The following is a 22,024-nucleotide window of genomic DNA, read 5'->3' on the forward strand; positions in this document are numbered from 1 at the left end:
AGTCCAGGTAAATAATTATAGAAGAGTAAGTAAAAAGAGGCACTTTGGACCCCTTTTTACGATTGCGTCTGATACCTGAAATGGGTCATTAATTGTGAATATATTGCATAAATATTTGAACAAAATCCAAATTTTCTTCATTATATTTTGTAGAGGCGTAAAGGACATTTATAAGTTATGGAAGTCATACTGAAGTATTCCACTCTTTCGAAAATTGTATGGGACATCAAAAATGATTCCAAATCATACACGGAGTCATTTAAGGAACTTGTTTACACTTTGGACCACATATATGGAATAAGGCTAAATAAAGACGCTTTAGACAAACTTGAAAAATTCTACAAATCATTTGAGAGAAGCTTGCCAGAATGTTCATTCGCAAAAATCAAGTTTTTCAAAATGTATGAGAAGTGGCTGAAATCGGATCTACTTATTGAAATTAAACCGCTGATTCCCGGCCGGCCTAGCAAAGCATACGACGAAGTTACGGAGAAAACCAAAAAGAAAAAACAAGAGGAACTATTGGCGGCACATCCGCCAAATTTAATAAAAGATACGTTCAAAACAGCATTGTTAAAAACACAACCAAAAAATGTTGGACGAATTGTCGATGTTTTACCATTAGCATCTCCGAAAAGGGTAAAGAGAATGGTAGAAAGTATTCCAACTCCAAAATCGACTACAGAATTCACGGAGGAAGATGCACTGGCCCTGATTTTGAACCTAGGCCTCTCAAGAAACAAATACTCAACAATGAGGAAGGCTCTTCGTGAAAAAGGATGGGGTTGTTTACCCTCAAAACATAAATTGTACAACACCAGGACGAAAATGGTGCCATCAAATATATACGTGGACGAATTAAAAGCAAGAGTGAAACTTGCTGATCTTGTTGAAAATACAGCTGTTAGAATTATTTCTAATTTTACTGAAGAACAGTTGAACACATGTAATAATTCCGAAGTGGTTTTGATCAGCAAATGGGGTTGTGATGGATCATCTGGATTTTCCGAATATAAGCAACAAACAGAAATAGATACCAACTTCGCATCAATTTTCATGGCATCATTAGTACCATTGAGAATGAGATTGTACAAGGACCAATCTTCATCATCGAAAGAAAATGCATTTCAAGATATATGGATAAATAGAACACCTGGGTCAAAATATTTATGTCGCCCAATTCGGTTTGAGTATACAAAGGAAGACCGGAACACAACACGATCTTTGGTGAACGAAATAAAGGAAGAAATTGCTGCATTACCCATGATTGTTATAAACCAATTGGGAAGAAATATAAAAGTTTCGTTTCAACTACAACTCACTATGATCGATGGAAAGGTGGCAAACGCATTAACTGGCGTTATGTCCAATTGGAGATGCAATATTTGTGGCAAGAAGAATGGGCAATTCGAGGACAAGTCTGATGAAAATTTAGTAAACGAAAATGCGCTCAATTTCGGTATTTCGCCCCTGCACTGTAGAATTCGATTCATGGAGTATTGTTTGCATTTATCGTATGACCTTAAATATCGGACTAGCCCTGGAAACCGCGATGTCTCTGCTAGAAACAACCAAGATCTTCACAAAATGAGGCAGGAAGAGAAGAATCGAATCCAGTTGGAGTTTAAACAAAAGGGACTTATAATAGATAAACCTCTTTACGGATACGGAAGCACAAATGATGGCAACTCGGCAAGGCGGTTTTTTGAGGACCCCGTATCGACATCTAAAATAACCGGTCTTGATGAACACTTGCTAAGACGATTCAAAGTGATTTTGGCTGTAATCAATAGCAAAAAGATGATAAATTCAACCAAATTTGAAGCTTATAGTAATGACACAAAAAACATTTTATCTGATTTATATTCGTGGAAAGCTTTAACACCGACAGTACATAAAGTCTTACATCATGGCAAGGAAATTGTGGAATACAACATACTTCCGTTAGGAGAACTTACAGAAGAAGCTCAGGAATCCCGTAATAGAGATGTTAAACAGTTCCGGCTTTTCAATACCCGAAAGAGCACCAAATTTAACCAAAATTATGATTTACTTCAATATTTATTGTTATCGTCTGATCCGGTACTATACAGCATCAGAACTAAATGGCTACCAAAAATATGTGACGATATAGATAAGGACGATCCCGATGCCATTCAAATTAAAGAGCTTTTAAATTTTGATACCTTAGATTATTTGGTAGAGAATAAAATCAAATAATACAAAACTAAAATGCTTTTTTATTTTGGGAGTAGCTAATATACATATAAACGCACGCCGATGCGAAGTGTTTTCGCTCTAAAACACATATTTTTATTCCAATTTTTTTAAACTTTGGCAGGAGACCTTTTTTTATTCTAACACATTTGTATTGTAAACCCTGGGCAAATCTATCAATGTTTTAGTGTAGGCCCCATATAAGGTTCCATTTCACAAATAGACATTTTTATATAGAGTTTAATGAAGTGTAAATGAATTTTAGAGTAGATAGAATCCGAGTTGAGAAATGTTTTATACATTGTTGGAAAGGTATGAAAATTTCCTTTACGATAAGGTATGTTGCGTAAATATGGCTATAGTGTGTCATGTGCAATTAGGACAACAAAAACAAAATTTGGGAAATTCGACTTTTTTGAAAAATTGACTTTTTTATTGCCGGTTCCATAAAATGGAATAGAATAGAGATATTTCCATGATTCTTTTTGTGTTTTGTAGAAGAAGTGTTACCAAATAAAAGTTTATTTAACATCTTTGCAATAAAATGTGACGTAATACTTGTTTTTTAGCAATGAATATAGCACTACTTGAAAATTGACTTTTTTCAGTATTTTGATCGCTACGATCTCATTTATGGCTAGTGTTTATGCCAATGATATAATCTATTACAATTTTGCCCAATTATTTCTTTCTTACCTCTAAGTTTACTAACTATAAGTTGACAGGTAACTTCTTTTGCTTTCGTTAAGTTAGCCAACATACAAAATCATATGTTAGATGATAAGCCATTATTAAAATAAACTCCCACTTTGAATTTACCAACGAAACGAACCACATCGGTAAGAGTTTTTATCTTCAACCTGGGGTTATCCATACATAACCAAACCTTCCTTTTTCCAATTTCTATCTATTTTTTCTGAGGAAACATTCGTCCAAAAGGAAAGGTGTCTTAAGTCTTGTTTGATGTTTTCCAGTTCATAATTCTAAAGACAACCAAGGTACATTCAACCTACACGCAAACATTTTATGGTCCTTCGAACCGGATTTCTATACGCATTGGTACCGGGTTGCATAAGTCTGATTCCTAAAGACATCATCACTTCTTACGTCCATCGCTAAGGAATATCTCCCACATTCCAGATTGTCCCAGGTTTGAAATAACTTCCAATTCTTATTTATGTTATGTACGTTTCGATTGGGAAACTAGTTTAGAGTTGACAGGCAGATAAAAGAGAGCACAAAAACTCAATCGGATTCCTATAGTTTCGCTGTGTATTGTAACAAGTGTCAGTCCGCATTAAAATCATAGTTATCAGCTGCACAAGCAAATTATTGAAAAAGAAGAAATTGTTTTATATACCAATGTTCTTCGTTTTAAACAAAACTGAGTAACTGAAAAGTTAGTAAAGTTAAGTTTTAAAGAAATTCATTAAAGTTAGTCCGATCGTCCGAATTTGAGAAAAACGTGAAAAATTGCAAAAAAAAAAAAATCCATAAGTGACAAGTGTTCGACATGTTCATATATTTGATTCATTTATAAATATGTATAAATGTTCCCAATAAATTGAAAAAAAGGCGGTGCTAAAAGTTATTTTTTCCAGTTAATTTTGGTGAAATTAACGTTAAAATTCCGCAAAGAAAATTAAACCTCCTACTCCATAAGTGTTTAAAAAAGTTTTTTGAAACATACCAAAAAAAAAAAAAAAAAAGGCCTTGTGTTTTATTGCATAAAATTGGGTTATAAATCCTAACCTAAAAAATCAATTTACATACGAATATACATAAATACTTATATCCACGTGAATGAGTGTACATATGTAAAACAAAAAAATGTGGATATACAACAAATAGAGAAGCTGATATTCAATCCAAGCTCCCACATCATATTTTCCGTTACTTCATATAAACCTGTAACTTAATTGGTACGTACATACATATTTACATATATATGCTACAATTCTCCTCATTTATTCCTCCATTCCAATTATCCATACTTCTTTTTATCCGTGCTCTCTCCAATTGCTTATCTCTATCCCCCAATTTCTAAGTGCCAAATTTGTATAACACATTCGATGGAATGAAACACTAGAAAAGGGAACGAGTGATATTGTCCATACACTTCGATTTGTTTTTCTCATTCCCTCTCATATAAAAAATATTTCAACTCATCGGATTCATCAGATCCCACGCAAAATAAGTAATCGTTTTTATTTCGTAGTTCCCTTCGATTGTGTAAAAATCGATAACATTATTGACAAATGTAAATAGAAATATAGATGAAAGAATTTTTGCTACATAAACAAATCCATATATTTCCATGAAGATCTACTTACAGCGTTTAATAAAATATAATACAACAATTTAAAACCTTTGAGCGAAGTGAATTTGGGCTCATAAGTTCTATTATAGAAAGTTGAATTGGTCTGCGCATTGAAAGTTCGCATGACTGCGATATATTAGGGTGGACCCTTTTCCATTTAATTTAATACAATTCCGAAATTAAAATCCCGCATGATTTACAATATTTTTTCTTTGTAATGAAAATTTTTAATCTGCAAATTGCAAGTGTATACAAACTGGAGAAAGTGAATAAATAAATAAAAGTAAAATAGATGATTAAATTTCCACATTAAAACTATTTTTTTGAGAAAATTTTAAAAAGACAACGTTTCCATCCTTTTTCAAAAAAAAAAAAAACACAATCAGAAAGCACTCCATATAAAATTCTTTTGTGAATTTTTATTGCGAATTTACTTTGGAAAATAGAGAAGTCTACACATTTTTTTCACAAAACGCTTTTCCAAAAAATAATTAGGTTTTTTTTCATTCGTATTTTTCTTTTACCTAAATTTGTTTCCTGTTTTTCATTTTGCAAAGAAAGGGAAACACAAGATAATCAGGAATTCCACACCCATTTCAATCACGTTGTACAAATAGCTTCTTTCCCATTAGAAATTCGAAGAAGCCTATTTCGAAGCCTGATTTCATATATTAGGAATTTGCCTTATATATCTACAGCTTAACGATATTTAAGTCTTTTCTTCTCGTGGTTTCTCATTCAATTAATTCTCTTAAATTCCAACATTCATCATGAGCTCCTTAGAACGATTCATCCGGGCTAATGATAAGCTAGTTAATTTCGAACAGGGATTAACTGAGGCAAATATTTCCGAATCATCTATTTTCGCTCTAGAGATACACCGCGATGAGCTTAAATCAATTTGGGCAACTGTCAAAAGCCTTTATGACAAATGTATCGATCATTTCGACAGTCAGAGCAAAAAGCCATCCGGAGAAGCCAATGATGATGGGAATAACTCCCCTGAATCAGATTCTGATAGCGAAGGCTCTGACCTAGACAGCATAAATGCAAGATTTCACGCTTCTTATGAAACCTACGTCAGAATTGTTTCAAAACTTAGTGCCCATATTCATAGACGAACAAATGTAACTCCCACTCAGCAAGCATCCGTCCAGCCTTCTAATTTTCACCTTCCAGCTTGCGATACGGAATCTTTCCGTGGAGATTACCAATCCTGGCCTTCGTTTCGAGACATGTTCTCTGCCATATACGTGAATAACTCCAGTCTTTCCAAGGTTCAAAAATTGTTTCATTTGAGGAAGAAGACAGAGGGAGAGGCACATGACATTGTCAAAAAATGTCCCCTGACAAACAACGGCTTTGACATCGCATGGTCGAATCTTAAAGATAGATTCGAAAACAAAAGAATGTTAGTCCATAGTCAGCTTCGAATTCTATTTAATTTGTCCACGATTACTACGGAGTCAAGTGAAGATATTAAATGCCTTCAACGCGACATCAACTCCTGCATTTCGTCCTTGAAATTATATGATATTGACGTCTCAAGCTGGGACGCAATTTTTGTTTTTGTCTGCTCTACGAAACTTCCTCGTGTTACTCTTTCTCTGTGGGAGCAATCCATTAAAAACAAGAAAGATATTTCAAAATGGACAGATTTAGATTCGTTTTTGTCAAGCAGATACCAGACGTTGGAGACAATTTGTGAAATAAACGGTCCCTTCAATGCAGATAAGACGAATTCAAGCTGTAAGAAACAGGCAACGCCCTTGAATAAGAAAATTAATAGCAACCATGCGAAGGTTTCTCCCCCCACTTCAAATCCACCATGCAATTTATGTGCAAATGAGCCTCATACAATCCGCAAATGCCCTAAGTTTCTTAACATGAAAATAGATGATAGACAATCTTGTATCCGAAGATTGAATTTATGTCTCAATTGTTTCGCAAAAGCCCATAGCGTAAAGGACTGCAAAAGTCCTCACAACTGCTACTCGTGTGGAAAGAGGCATAATACTCTCCTGCATCGTGACGTTAAGCCTGTTCACGATACGAATCCTGCCTCAAGTCACTCCCAAATTCAAAATTCTGAACTCCAACAGATACAGTCCACAATCCCCCAATCTTCCGTTCATCACGCAAGCCTCGAACAGGTATCTTTCCCGCCTTTTTCGTCCTCTGCAAGTAACATCCAATCATGTTTCGCTGCACATTCTCAAAATGTTCTTCTCGGCACTGCGCTGGTTGAAATCAGTCATCTCGGACTGAAATATTTTGTGAGAGCCCTGATAGACTCAGGTTCACAAGGAACGTTCATATCTGAACGTGTCTTCAATATCCTCAAACTGCCTTTCCAACCAATCGAGGCCGACATTGCGGGTCTCAATGGTGTCACGTCAGCAAAATCCAGAAAAATGGCAACATTTTCTATAAGCCCTCGTTTTGACTCCGACTTGCATGTCAATGTAACAGCTTTGGTCGTGCCGCAACTTTCAGGAGATCTTCCAACAAGTTCCATTAATCCTTCGGTTCTTGTAGAATTTCCGAACATTCGGCTTGCTGATCCAAAGTTTCTTGAAAGTAGCCGAATCGATCTGCTTATTGGCGCGGACATATTCAATAATATTCTTTTGGACAATGTTCGTCGAAACATTTGCGGCTCTCTTGTCGCTCAAGAGACAATATTCGGATGGATAATTACAGGACCTATCCGGAATAATCCTAAAGTATCATCCTATTCTACTATAGTTTCCTACTTTTCAGAAACGAATTTAGAAAAACAGCTAAAGCGTTTTTGGGAGGTGGAGGAAGTTCCGCAAAAGCCTCTACTCTCCGAATCCGATTCATTTTGCGAGAAATTATATTCGGAAACAACCAAACGTGACTCTGATGGGAGATATATAGTGTCTCTGCCGTTCAAGGAATCCTTTTCATATAACTCTCCACAGATAGGACGATCCAGGTCCATAGCTAGTGCTCAATTCTTGAGAAATGAGTCTCGACTATCCAAAAACATGTCGTTAAAAGACGAATATGATTCTGTCATCCAGGAATATTTAGACCTAGGCCATATGGCCAAGGTTCCTATTCCTGTTGAGGAAGAGTTTCCAAGGCACTATTACCTCCCCCACCATGCGGTGATAAAACCCGATAGAACCACTACCAAAGTCAGAGTGGTCTTCAATGCCTCATGTCCAACATCCTCGGGAACATCACTTAATGACATTCTCTATCCAGGCCCAGTACTTCAGAATGACTTGACTCTTCTTCTTTTGCGCTGGCGTCTCTATCGCTATGTTTTCAGTGCCGACATCGAAAAGATGTATCGGCAAATAAGGATTAATAAAGATCATTCTTGCTTCCAGAGAATTCTGTTTCGAACAAAGCCAAAGGAACAGATTCAAGATTTCGAACTGCAAACCGTAACCTTTGGTGTAAATGCAGCTCCATATTTGGCTATTAGAACTCTAATGCAGCTCGCAGAAGACTGCAGCAGTTTTTATCCTTTGGCAAGCCACATTATTCGAGACGACATGTACGTGGACGATGTTTTAACTGGTTGCCACGATCTCCAATTGGCTTTAAAGGCTAAAGATCAATTGATCTCAGCCCTTAATTCCGCATGTTTTCCACTTAGAAAATGGGCATCCAATTCTAAGGAGATTCTCCAGTCCTTACCCAAAGAGCACATCTTGAAGGAAGATTTCCTTCTTTTCGATGACAGCAGCCTAACCAAGACTTTAGGTGTGCGGTGGAATGCCATGTTAGATAAGTTCTTATTCGTAATTCAGGCAACGCCATGTAAGGAGAGTTACACGAAAAGAGAGGTGCTTTCCGAAATATCTAAGATTTTCGATCCAGCTGGATGGCTAGCACCCATAGTCGTCCTAGCGAAAATTCTTATGCGACATGTGTGGTTATCCAAGGTTGATTGGGATGAGAAAATTACTTCCAAATGTTTCCAAGATTGGAAAAATCTTCTAGATGACTTCTCAACTATCAACTCAATCCAAATCCCACGTTGGATTTCCTACGCACCCTCATTTCGTATCCAATTTCACGCATTTTGCGATGCATCGGAAAATGCATATGCAGCAGTCATTTACTCCCGTGTGGAGGATGAAAGCAGACATGTTTCTGTAAATTTGCTAACATCCAAATCCAGGGTAGCACCAGTCAAATGCCTTTCCATTCCTAAACTTGAACTCCTTGGGGCTACCTTGCTCGCAGAAGTTGTCGAGTCAGTAATTCCTTCAATGAATCTTCCAAGTTATGAAATATTCAAATGGACTGATTCAACTATTGTTTTGGCTTGGCTGCGAAAGCCCGCATGCAACTGGAAAACTTTTGTTGCAAACCGCGTATCCACCATAAGCAGCAAGGTAGGAATTGACAATTGGTTCCATGTTGATACCCTATTCAATCCAGCGGACTTAGCTAGCCGCGGAGTTTATCCCAAAGATTTAATTGAAAATAATCTCTGGTGGTGCGGACCTAAGTGGCTGTCCGAATCTCGAAACAGTTGGCCTATATCAGACGATATCATAGACGATACTGAATTGGAACAGAAAGCCCTACGAGTACATCTTGCTACCAACTCCGATAATCACGAAATTATAGGTCGCTTTTCTTCTTTTCATCGGGCTATTCGAGTCATTTGTTATATATTCCGATTCTTTCACAAGACTCATCCAAAGCACCGCGATTCAGTCACATTCGATTCTGTCGAGTTAAAGGTTACAGAAGTAAAGGCAGTTAGAAATAGATTAATAGTTCTAGCTCAAGCGGAAGGATTTCCAGAGGTGGTTGAAGCTTTACGACTAAAGAAAGCTGTCCCAAAGTCTTCTAACATTCTTAACTTAAATCCATTTCTGGATGAGAATGGAGTTATTCGCGCGTTTGGTCGACTCGCGTATTCGCCATCCCTTAGCTACGATGAACGTTATCCAATAATTCTCCCCTATAACTGCCATCTTAGTCGCCTTTTAGTCCAATTCACTCATATTCTTAGCATTCATGGTGGTAACCAGCAAGTACTTAACCTCATTCGAATGCAATTTTGGATTCCTAAATTAAAAAACCTCATCAAAACTATAATCCACCAGTGTAAGGTGTGTGTTTTACATAAGAAGAAAATTCAAACACAGCTCATGGCAGCTCTTCCCCCAACACGAACAACCTTAAAGCGCCCATTCCATAACACAGGCGTTGACTTTGCAGGTCCGTTCGACGTTAAGAGCTTTTCAGGTCGTGGTTCCAAAATTTCCAAAGGGTACGTTTGCGTTTTTGTGTGTCTTGCGACCAAAGCAATTCACCTGGAACCTACGTCCTCTTTATCCACCCCAGTGTTCCTCGCAGCTTTTCACCGATTTGTCTCCAGGCGTGGCTGTCCTCTTAATATATATTCCGACAACGGAACTAATTTCGTTGGTGCCTCAAGAGATATCGCTAGGGACTTCGTTGCAGCATCTAAATCCAATATTGTGTCCCAATTTATCCACCAAAACCTCTCGTGGCATTTCATTCCCCCAGGCGCACCCCATATGGGTGGCCTATGGGAAGCCGGGGTGAAAAGTTTTAAGACCCATTTGAAGAAAATTTCTGGCGGTTTCACCTACACCTTCGAAGAATTTTGTACTCTTCTGACAAAAATAGAAGCTTGTCTTAATTCGAGGCCTATTTCCACAATGTCAGAGGATTTCACTGACTTAAATCCGCTCACACCAGGACATTTTCTCATAGGAGGACCAATTTTGGCTCCTCCAGAGCCTAATTACGACACTCATCCTGAGTCTGTGGTTAATCGTTGGCAACGTGTCAAGGTCCTTCAGCAACATTTTTGCCAACGTTGGAAATCCGAGTATTTAAAGGAGCTCCATAAGAGGAACAAATGGAAAAATCCAGAAAAGAACGTAGAAATTGATTCCATTGTCGTTATCCGCGACGAAAATCTTCCACCAAACGAATGGCGAATTGGTCGAGTTACTCATGTTCATCCAGGAAAAGATAAGCGTGTACGAGTAGCCTCCGTTTACACATCAAAGGGTGTGATTACTCGTCCAATTACAAAACTCGTTCTACTTCCCACCCAATAGTTCCTTCCGACTCCTTTCCTTACCATATCATATACGATTCCTTTTCAATATCATTATCTTTGGCAATATTTCCATATTTTAAGAAACCTTTATTTTCAGAATGCCTAGAATTGTTCAAAACCGTTCTAGCACTCCTAACCGAGTCAGCCGTCAAAAACAACGACCCTTTCAGTGTCGAATCTGCAAAAAATTTCATCCACTAAGAATCTGTAGGAAATTTCTCTCAATGGGTGCCAATCAAAGAAAACAAGTTGTGGAAAAATATAAGTATTGTATCAATTGCTTGGCCCATAAGCACTCTCAGTCTGGATGTTTCTCAAATACAGGATGCCACATTTGCAGACGATCACATCACACTCTACTGCATCAAGAGTCAATAAAACGGGAATCGGAAGCAGTACGCGTTGTGACTTCAAGCGCTTTGCCACCACAAACAATTACCGTACTTCCCACTGCTCTGGTTAAGATAGTACACGATCGACGCCTATACCAAGTTCGAGCTCTAATTGACACAGGATGTGCAGTCAGCCGCGTAATAAAATCTACTCTCACTAAAATTGGCATCAAAACCATTCATGTCGAAGATACCTTAATGTGCCAACTAACCATTCGAGCTAACTCTGATCCTAAAGCTCGATTTTCAGCAAATTTTCGAGTTGACAATCGAATGTCAATGAAAACCCCATCACATTCATTACCTTCAACTTTCAAGGACAAATTTATAAATCTTATTCTTGCAGACCCCGCATTTTATGAAAGCGCACCAATTTCTATGGTTTTGGGCTCAGATGTCTACCCCAAAATAATCCTTGGGGGTGTTATGCCGAATCATGAAGGGATACCGATGGCTCAGAATTCAATTCTAGGATGGCTGGTTTCTGGAATTTGCTCGCCTTAAGATTAAAACAATATCTTTTACGCTAAGTATAATATTTTTATTTTTTTTTTGATTTTATTATCAATTTGTATTTCAAAATAGAATTTCAGAATTATTCTTGAATTGTATCTTAACATATTACATTAGACAAGTTCTTTTTTCAATTTATTTCGATGGTACCCATCAAGGGGCCCGGAATGTTTATGCCAATGATATAATCTATTACAATTTTGCCCAATTATTTCTTTCTTACCTCTAAGTTTACTAACTATAAGTTGACAGGTAACTTCTTTTGCTTTCGTTAAGTTAGCCAACATACAAAATCATATGTTAGATGATAAGCCATTATTAAAATAAACTCCCACTTTGAATTTACCAACGAAACGAACCACATCGGTAAGAGTTTTTATCTTCAACCTGGGGTTATCCATACATAACCAAACCTTCCTTTTTCCAATTTCTATCTATTTTTTCTGAGGAAACATTCGTCCAAAAGGAAAGGTGTCTTAAGTCTTGTTTGATGTTTTCCAGTTCATAATTCTAAAGACAACCAAGGTACATTCAACCTACACGCAAACAGCTAGGATATGGCGAGACATACCTTAAAATGTTGGGAACATTTTAAGCTTTCATTTAAGTTCAAAAAAAGCGAAAAAATCCCCGTGGAACTTTTTTTCCAGTGAGAAACTTTTGAAGTTTAGTAAAAAAATTGGCCATTTTGGTCTTAAGATAACGGTGTTGTTTGATATCGAAATTAGCCAAATTAGCACTTAAAACTTTTCTTAATACCTCGACTTTGTGAAAATGGAAAGAAATGATAATGCTTTGACGGCCAAAGTTTGCGAAAACTTAAAGGAAATGGGAGTATCTTTTTTGAAAAATTTTGCAATTTTTTGACAAAAAAAATATTTTTCATATTGAAAACGATGCCATTTTTAAACCGCCAAAGATATTCACGTGATTCCTTTTGTATTTTATGCACACATATGCTGGCATAATTTGTGTGAAGTATGAAGTTTATAGCTTTAAAATTGACGGAGTTATTAAAAAAACACTGAAAAAAACCAAGGCCAAATTTTCATATTTTAAAATTAAACAATTCATAACTCCTTAACAGTACACGATGGCATGGTACTTTATGCATAAGTTTTTTAGATCTTGTCAAGCTCTTTCTCTAGAGTCCTAAATCATGTAAATCGGTTGAGTAGATCAAAAGTTATGGCCCCCAGAAGCTTGGAGAAGTCACAAGTGGTCAACTTTGACACCCTGTAGCTCACCCTGTATTAAAGATATGGACCAACAACAGCACTTTTCTGAAAGCCTATGTCCTCCTCTACAAATGTCTAGAACATTTTGTATGGCTAAAATCAACAGATAAAAAGTTGTAGACTTATTTCCAATTTTTTTGCCATTTGGCCCACTGTGCAACGGTACAATTGATGTGTTTGCTTGTTGTTGGGTTCTTTTTTTATAGTCTATGCTTGTCAGTAACGCAGAGTCTAATAATTGCAAACAAATGAATTGTAATAGAAACAGAAAATTAACACTCGAAAGGCAAAAAAAACTAACACTAAATAATAGTTATATAATGTTTTACAAAAGGAAGATGGACAGTTAACCTTTTTACTTTTTTTGCAATTTCTCTAAATAGTTATTCTGAAGCCACAACATTTCTAGTTATTTTCGTATCCACAACCCGGCCACCTTAGCCTCTTCTATCTTTATCACTTCTTTACAGTTTACATACCCTTCGATGCTACTAATTTAGGCACAAATCTTGGCAAACTTAATAATCGTAACGAGTTTCGCGAGAATGTTGTACATTGATGATGGAGGGTGCACTTTCATTGCACTTGGATTTTTCGGCTCGTTTTCCTTGCAAGCACTAAAAATTTCTAAATTATTTTGCACCACTGGACAGACAAACGGCTACAAGTATGCCTAAGCTGCACACAAGATCTTTGATGCGTTAATCACGGTAGCTCGACGAAACTGATTACTGGTTTGGATGACAAAAATAGAGCAGGCAATCGCAAACAAAGAGAGCAGAGCATAAATGTAGGTTTGATAAAATTTTGTATTATGCTTCATATCATTAGCAATGACGTCGAGGCCTAACACTAGAATTTTAAAGGAGAGAAACAAATTTGATTTTAGGGAGATTATGAGGCAAATTTAAATGAAATGAAAAAACTTTTTTTATATCAAGCCAAAGGAGGGGAGGGGGGTGGGGGGAAATTACAAAAGCAAGCCCAGATAGAAAATGATTTATCCACTCGCGTGCGAAACCATACTTACTCTTACGAATTAATTACCTCCAATTTCTATGAGGTATAAAATTATAAAAATAAATAAATTCCTCAAAAGTCTATTCTCGGAGTTAACTATACTGGGGGTAATCATACTTACATTGCAGAAATACGATATATTTTTTTATAAGATCACTTCACAGAAAAATATCAAATTTGAGTAACTGGCACTGGCTTTTAGCAAGAAAAAGGTTAACAGAAAGAAAAACTTTACCCGTCAAATCTTATAGGCAGAAAGATGTTCACTGGAGGTAAATGCGACAACAAAATGGACGAGTTTGTCCCATTTTGGTTAGAAGAACCTCTGAGATGCCTCAACTAACGCTTTCTTTCCAAAAAATTTCAAAACGGGCCAAAGCGAAAGTTAGAAAAACGTCAACTCCATGATAGATACTATCTATCCTTAAGCCCAAAATATACAACAGGGGCCGCTCAAAAGCAAAACGTTACAAATCCATAATTCAAATTTCAAGAGGAAATATAATAGAAAACAGACTCAAAGTAAGTTGGGATTGCAAGCGCCTCCACACAATCGAATTCCACTCAATGATTTCTCTGGGTAAAATCACTACTATTCGTTTCTTATTTGCTGTGTTTTATTTTAGTCCCATTCAGTGCAAGTCAGATTCATACCACAGTCAGATTCTGTGACCTAATTCTCGCATCCGCTATCGAGCGAGTTTTTGTTCGAAGATTAATTCCGTCCCGAAGTACAAATTGGATCATGGCTTACAATCGTAATTTGTCAAATAGTTATCAATTTCGGGGGAAAAAATCGATACGCCGAGTATGTTTTGCCATCTCAAAGGTAATCAAAGCAAATGATGGTTGTTAAAAAAAAAGTTATTTGCTAAAAAAATAAATAAAAATGTTCTTAACAATATGCAATTATTTTTTTTTTTTAACAGTTTACACTATAAATTGCTGTTTTATGTAAAAGAGGACAAAAAAATATGTGGATTACGTCGCCTCTACAGCCAACTGAGCTTGTTTGATGTTTCGGGTAGGCACAAGGAGAACAACAGCCAAAGTACAATAGGATAAAGTCAGAACCTCTTCCTTGAAAAAATATCCTGCTGCCTTAAAGTTCGTGGTTAAATGATACAACTTTTGGTTTGGTCATGTTTGTAGATAATTTGATAACTTCCATTGCCGAATTTGGCTTAAGCATAAAGTTAATTTTTTTTTCAATTTAAGGGAACAAATTGTTGCGGGCAAAAACTTTTCTGTTCGAAGTTTCGTATAGAGTTAATCAATATGGGATGCCATAATTCAAAAAATGCGAAACTCGATCGTAATAAGTAGATTGCGGATGCGAGAATTCGGCCCCTGGATAGAATATTAATTGAATGAATGAATGCTTCATTGAGACTTCATTGCATATCGAATGATTAACATATAAAACCTTAGAACTATTTACGTCTTGTTCTAGCCTTCTTTGTCACTCTATTAAGATACTTGCTATATGAGATTGATGTGTTAGAAACACTAAGGATACGAAAGAGAAAAGGCTTACTCACGGCCTTTATAGTTGTATCAGAGCAATTTGTCCGTTAAAAAATAAATAAACAACTAATACTACCGAAACACTTAAAAATAGATAACAAAACGGACTGTTAACAGTAACAGTGATGTAGTAAACATATGAACCGTAATTATAAGGTCATTGAACGAATGTGAAATACACATTTGTATGTACAGAGGATCTCATGTAAGTATTAAATTTGTAAAAGCAAGACTATTATAAGAATACGATATAAATGCCTGGTTATGCTCTCGTAAATATACCGTAAATGTAGAACAAATGTATCGTAAATGTAAAGAGGCAATTATGCTTATTACAAAACGTAGCATTTGACATTTCAAACAAAACAATTTGTAACAACCTCATTGTGCGCAGAGACTTTGACATGAGTTTTTATCCCAAATCATAGCATTTTTTAAGTGGATCCGGTACTTGGGTCTCGGCTGCGGCTCAGCTCACCGGATGGGGAGGTTCTTTTCCGCTAACGGCTGTACATTTAAATTTGTACCGGTTTTTTAAAAATGAACGTTAAAAAAAAGATGGTAAATACACTGATAAAAAAAAAACTGATTAATGATAATTGTCTGTGGTCCGTTTGTTTAAATCTGATATGGTTTACATCTTTTCATGGGAGAGTTTAGATGTTATTTTCTCCCTGGCTGCCCACCCCATATGACTTATTGTCATCCATGGTATTTTCTGTGCCATTCTATGTTTGAAAATACCCCAAAATTGACCAATCCATTTCTAACTCACATATCCGTTACTTTTCAGCCTGTTTGAAATTTAGAACATTATTAAAAATTTTTTAACGAACAGAATTCACATTTTATTACTAGATTTTTAGCGAACTGTAATATTTGAGAAAAATAGTAACAATTAGTAGAAAAATTTAACAATATGTGAAAATTGATATATTTAACAAATAATCAGTTAAATTTTAAAAAATTTCCGCCTTTATATATACTTAATTGTTTTTGCATCTTCTATCGCAATTTTGTTATTAACAATGGAGATTTTATAACATTATAGTACACATTTTTAATTATTTATTCGTTTTAGAAATATTAGCAACTAATGACAATTTTGTCAAAAATTGTGAATATTTTATGTAAAAAATATTTCTAATTTAATAATGAAAATTTTAACTTTATAAATGTAAACAAGGACGGTTTCTTTTAGATGTTTTTTAATTTAATCCGAAGGCGTTTTCTCGCCGATTCTCTGAAAAATGGTGAAAAACAAAATCCTGCTGAATCGACAAATTTCTGTCCAAGATCAGCGACATCATGGAAAGGTCACTATCTAGATGGGCTACAACAAAATTAAGGACTATAGAGCTGGTCCTTTTCACTCGGATATATAAGTTACAGGGTTTTTGGACGGTCTTCACAGATGGCTCCAAGAAGGAACCAGGAACGGATCGAGGCACACTACGAGACTCACAACATCGGTAAGTCGTTGAGACTGCCGGACAAATGTACGCTCTTTCAGGCAGAGTTCCGTTTCATAACGATGGCCACAAAAGATATTCTAGAAAGGGATTTACCATTTCAGGATTTATGTGGACAGTATGGCGGCCGTCAAAGCATTGAGTTCGAGGACAGTGAAAAGACTCCGGGATCACGAAATAGCGCTAATTTCGTTTTCCGTATACGATAATCTTGTATTTTCTTCTTATATCAACAATGAATTGGTAAAAATCATAGAAGTGAACTATCAGTTTTCTCAATACACATTTTTGGTTTGAAATTGTGCAAACTTCAAATATTTCACCAACTGACACGAAAACGGAACATAAAATTTTGTTTTTATTGAATTCTACTTTCCGGTTACGGTCGACAGACGTTCAGTAATCGTTTGCATGTGTTTTCATAGCAAATCAAAGCGTCTTAGACGTTGTTTTACATTTACTGTACATTTACGAGACCATAACCAGGCCTTAATTGTTTCAACAGGTATATACGTTTCATTCTGTACAAAGCTAACGAAGTGAGTATTACTCTTGTATGTATTTTACATATGTACATATATACACGAAATAGTGTGTTAGAATATTAGGACTAATTTGTTGTTACATTTTTCAAGTTTTTTGCCTGTTAGGGCGAAGATCATCAAATTTTACAATTTTTCTTTGTTTCTCTTTCGAGACGAGCTCAATCATCGGAAATTGCAAATGGAAAAGGAAAGCCAAAGATAGCAACATACACCAACCATTATGGGATGCGTTTCGTCTTTGGTTAGAAGACTTTTCAACCATATCAGGTGTAATGGCTTCATCACACCATATGTGTGAACCTGGATAGGCTTTAAGATAGAACTGAGGTATATTGTTGTGGTCTGAGTTGTTGTTAAAAGATTCGTGGATAATGGAAACAGGTGACATATAAGCCGAATCAGACCAGCGCTTGTTTTTCTCCAAATTATAGATGTCGCATAATAGAGAGTTTTCATGATCTTTTAGGTGATAGAATACATATTTACAAAAAGGCGTTAGAAAATTTCTTGAAGGGGTTCTCGTCGTTTTTTTTTTCAGGCATTTTCGAAGAACTTTGTGCTCGTAGACTTCCAGTTCATTGGCAACAGTTGGGAAAATGGAGAACCAAATAGGGAATAAAATATTTGATGGACGATTTTATGGGGATGTTGATCCTATCAAGAGAGGGCCACAGGTACTACGCCTTTCAGGCGAATTGTATAAAAATGGTGCTAGCACGCTGCCCTGGGGTACACCACTGTATACAGATTTACTATCAGGTTTCTTATTTATCGGCATGATTCTTGCCATTTTCTATGCTGAAGGGAAATAGCCGGCGTTAATGCAGTTGTTGAAAATGTATTCAAGCAGCTTCAAAGTGGATGGAGTTGATTTTCGTAAGATAAAATTAGAAATTCCATCGAGACCACTTGATTTTTTGTTGTTTAAATTGCAGATGATGCTTTGTATTTTTTCGGAGCTTGTAAGACGAAATGTGTCTGGGTTTTCTACAGCAGTAAAGTTATCGCAAAATGTGTAAATGTGCCTCGGTAATGGAGCAATATAATTTAACACCCTTGTTTCAAAATCATCAACGGGATTTTGGGGAGTGGACTAGTGAAAAGAAGTCGTGTAGAAAGCTTAAAACTGCTCGGCTGTATCATATTTGTTGGATATTATTGTATTATTACTTAAGATATTGCTAACAGAAGACGATTTATTTCTTCCAACTATTTTATACACCTCTCCGAAAGCAGTTGGACCTGATTGATATTTTGAACATTTTTGTTGAAATCCTGAGCATGTTCTAAATTTACAAGTTTCTTAATTATTAGTTTAAGGAGTTGTATTTGTTTGGGCAGTATTTTGTATTCCGTACTTTGCTTATTACCCTCTCGATGGATTTTTTTTTTTCATTTTTTTATCATTGGTATTTGATGCGAACAAATTTTATAATTTTTTCTAAAACTGGGAATTTTCTGCGAATGTGCTTAGAATATAAATTGCACTGGTAAGTTTTCGATATCATGCGATCACAGTTGATAATAACCGATTAATCGTGATTACCACTATATAGTACTAAAATAAAACACAGCATTTATGTGTTATCTCATAATATCGATAACTTACCAGTACAACTTTACACTGATATTTTATCCAGAACATTTGACTTGCACTGGATAGAATAAAAAAAAAAACAACAAAACAATAGTGTGTTCTGCTGCACAGTGGTATATTCTTCCGCCAACTTAAAATTTCAGCGATCATATAGTTTAGTCTGAAAGCGGTATTTGTCAACTACAAGTAATGGTGTTCAATTGCTGCAGCTTCATAAACATTGCTGATGCAGTTTTCTAAAATTTTGTTGCTGCTAAATTGTGAAAAAATGGGTAAGAATATTATGGGAATACTGTTATTATCATAATAATATTATTATGTTAAAATATCATCAAAAAAGGTCCGTTGTCGTTTGGAAGAAAAATCATTGAATGGAAGAATTGCGTGATTAGCCTTTGACAAGCAACATCAACATAATTGCTCGAAATTCTGGAATTTGATTGTTTGGAATTACATTTAATGTGTCCAGAAATGAAGAAAACCCTTAAGATGTCCTTCACTGCAAGAATTAAACCCAAAATACAAAAAAAACAGGTAAACATGGAGGCTTTTCTATAGGTGCTTCACGGCATCCGGGGTTTTCCTAATTTTTTTTTTTAACGGGCTTAATGTTCAAAAATAATTATGTATATCAAACTTTCGAGTGGGCAGCCTGAAGCACTGACTTATGAGTGGTTATTGTTTGTAAGTTGTTGTAGCAGTTTGTTGTGTTCTATCTTTCTTCTGCTTGATTCTGTCCTGGAACTCTGCGACTAAAATGGGGTGCGTCCAGAAGGATCTGGGTCTGAGTCAATTTCTTCAGGTGTAACTGGAGGTGGCCGTTCTCCAAGGTCGACATTCACCCGGTAGTTATTTACCGCATCTGCTACCGTGTCTACATGAATGTTGTCTAGACCCGCTTGATATGCCGCTTAAAGTAGTGCTGAACCTCACGCTCTAGATCATGCAGATCTACCTTAAGGCTTCTGGGCGGTGAATACCTATCCACAAGACGATTTGCATGGTATCTGCGATAACAGCCCAAAAGGTATTGCTTAGACAGCATGTAAAGGTATTGCTTAGACAGCAGCAAAGGTATTGCTTAGATCGCACTGGTAGGATCTTTATCTCCTAATGGAGTTGGAGACAGCCCGTCGCAATTCGAAGGGCGGCATTTTTACATATCTGAATATTATTCCACTGCATGTCACAAAGCTGACGAAACCACACTGGCGCTGCAAAACTTGCCACAGACCGGCCAATTGCTTTATACGCGGTCACAAAGGTTTCTTTGTCTGCAGCCCAAGTGCTGCCGGCAAGTGACTTGAGGACCTTGTTTCTACTTTTGACTTTACCGCAAATTGCTGTGGCATGTGGGGAGAATGTGTAAGAGCTGTCAAATATGACGCCAAGTATTTTGGGACACTTGATGGTTGGAATCCTTTCTCCATCGACCATCACGTCAGCTCGGTATTCACCTCACGCGCATTTGTAGGTGAACGATGTGGCGAAATATGAGGCAAGTTCGTTGAGGTAGACGTTTAAACTATCGCAGATGTCAACAATGGGTGGGGGGCCTTTTTTAATGATCTTAAAATCGTCCGCATATGATACGATCTCTATGCCGTCTGGAGGGGTGAAATGGAGGATGGGTAGAGGTTAAACAGTGCCAGAGATATCACCCCACCTTGGGGAACTCCCTGTTTCACTCTACGATATTTCGAATTCTTACCTCGAAATTCCACAAATGACTAGCTACCATACAGATAATTCACGATCCAGCCTTTCAGGCTTGGCTGGAGGGACGTGCTGGCGGTGTCCTCAAATAGTTTGGCATGGCTGACCGTGTCCAATGCCTTCGATAGGTCCAGTGCCACAAGGACTGTCCTATCACATGGCCTGAGCTGTTTGAAGCCACGTCAAATGTGTGCGGTGATGGCATGCAAAGCAGTTGTTGTGGTATGCAGTCTTCGGAATCCATGTTGATGCTCGGCGAATGGAAATTCTTGCTACTGGTGAGAGATCGGTCTTTACAACTCCCCCAAACTCGGGTCCTTTCCAGCTTTCAGTAGCGGGATCACTCTGCCCATTTTCCAGACATCGGGAACTATAAGAGTGTTCAAAGAAAGATTGAGGGCGGTAGTAAGTTGCTCAACTCCAGGTAAATTCAGATTTTTCACCATTAATGTAGAGATTCCGTTGGGACCCAAGCTTGTGGCTGTTGCGTTGATGAAGTCTCGGAATTTCCTCTCAGCAACTAGCACATCCGATGAGGGGTGTAAGTATTTGAATTTTTTCTCAGTTTAACTCAATATCGGCTACAAAGAAAACTTAAAAATATGCACTGTATGGCCCAGTATGCACCTCAAGCGAAATAGCAAACACGTAGTGACAAAAAAACTAAGCATTCTGCCACACCTCTTTGCTGATAAAATACGCATTTATCAAAATAAAGCCGTATTTTGTAGAAATATCTCCATTACGTGGTGCGAAAAAGGATCAATGGTACAGTTTTCTTGCAATGAAATCAAAAAAAAAATCCATCGCATTCAATAACAACCCAAAATTTTCGCTTTGGATATTTTAATGCATTTCTTATGGCAACGAAAATTGTGTTTGAGGTGCATACCGCCCTTAATTCGGAAATAGGAATATATTCTATTACAAATTTGTTGACTTGTAATCCATAATTGACCCATTAAATCTCATAGGAAAACCTGTCGGAACCATAAAAAAACCGTTGCGGTGAGAAAACTTAAAACAAAGCTTCCTTGTGTGAAATCGTAAAGGACTATACAAAATCCCGACCACTCCTTGTTCCGCTCTCGTAAGTTTCAATATCCAGTACAGGTCAGATTTTCTGGATAGAATTTCAATACGTTTCAAAGAAACACGACGCAAGTTCATATTGTGAGAATGGGAAAAGCGCTACTCTTGGATAGCTTACCCAAACAAGGGAGATCCATACTCGAAATTTGATGTTAGAAATTGGAGAAGAAGCGCAAAGTACCGTGGGCCATGGAATCGTGGATTGTGTCCTTTTTCGCCCAAGTTTTTTACCCAAAAACAACAAAAACAAAAAACGAATTGAATTGAATAATATAAAA

The 22,024-nt window shown here is 36.7% G+C and overlaps 1 protein-coding gene and 1 long non-coding RNA gene across 2 annotated transcripts; both read left to right on the forward strand.

Annotated features, from left to right (window-relative positions):
- Positions 1-2,865: 2,865 nt before the first annotated feature.
- Positions 2,866-3,690, forward strand: LOC131994197 (uncharacterized). Its single transcript, XR_009396526.1, has 2 exons — positions 2,866-3,056; positions 3,157-3,690. It is a non-coding gene; the product is annotated as an uncharacterized LOC131994197 (long non-coding RNA).
- Positions 3,691-5,307: 1,617 nt separating this feature from the next.
- LOC131995667 (uncharacterized) lies at positions 5,308-10,632 on the forward strand. The gene is made up of 2 exons (XM_059364506.1): positions 5,308-9,478; positions 10,070-10,632. The coding sequence occupies exons 1-2, from the start codon at positions 5,308-5,310 to the stop codon at positions 10,630-10,632; spliced, it is 4,734 nt and encodes a 1,577-aa protein (XP_059220489.1).
- Positions 10,633-22,024: the final 11,392 nt, after the last annotated feature.

Source organism: Stomoxys calcitrans, chromosome 1 (assembly GCF_963082655.1).
Source record: "Stomoxys calcitrans chromosome 1, idStoCalc2.1, whole genome shotgun sequence".
Lineage (NCBI taxonomy): Eukaryota > Metazoa > Arthropoda > Insecta > Diptera > Muscidae > Stomoxys > Stomoxys calcitrans.

What these genes read in the sequence shown, in the direction of transcription:
- LOC131995667 (XM_059364506.1), top strand. Translation starts at nt 5,308, where the DNA reads ATGAGCTCCTTAGAACGATTCATCCGGGCTAATGATAAGCTAGTTAAT. An exon ending in ATCCCTTAGCTACGATGAAC is followed by an intron (nt 9,479 to 10,069) that starts GTTATCCAATAA and finishes TCATTCCCCCAG; the next exon opens with GCGCACCCCATATGGGTGGC.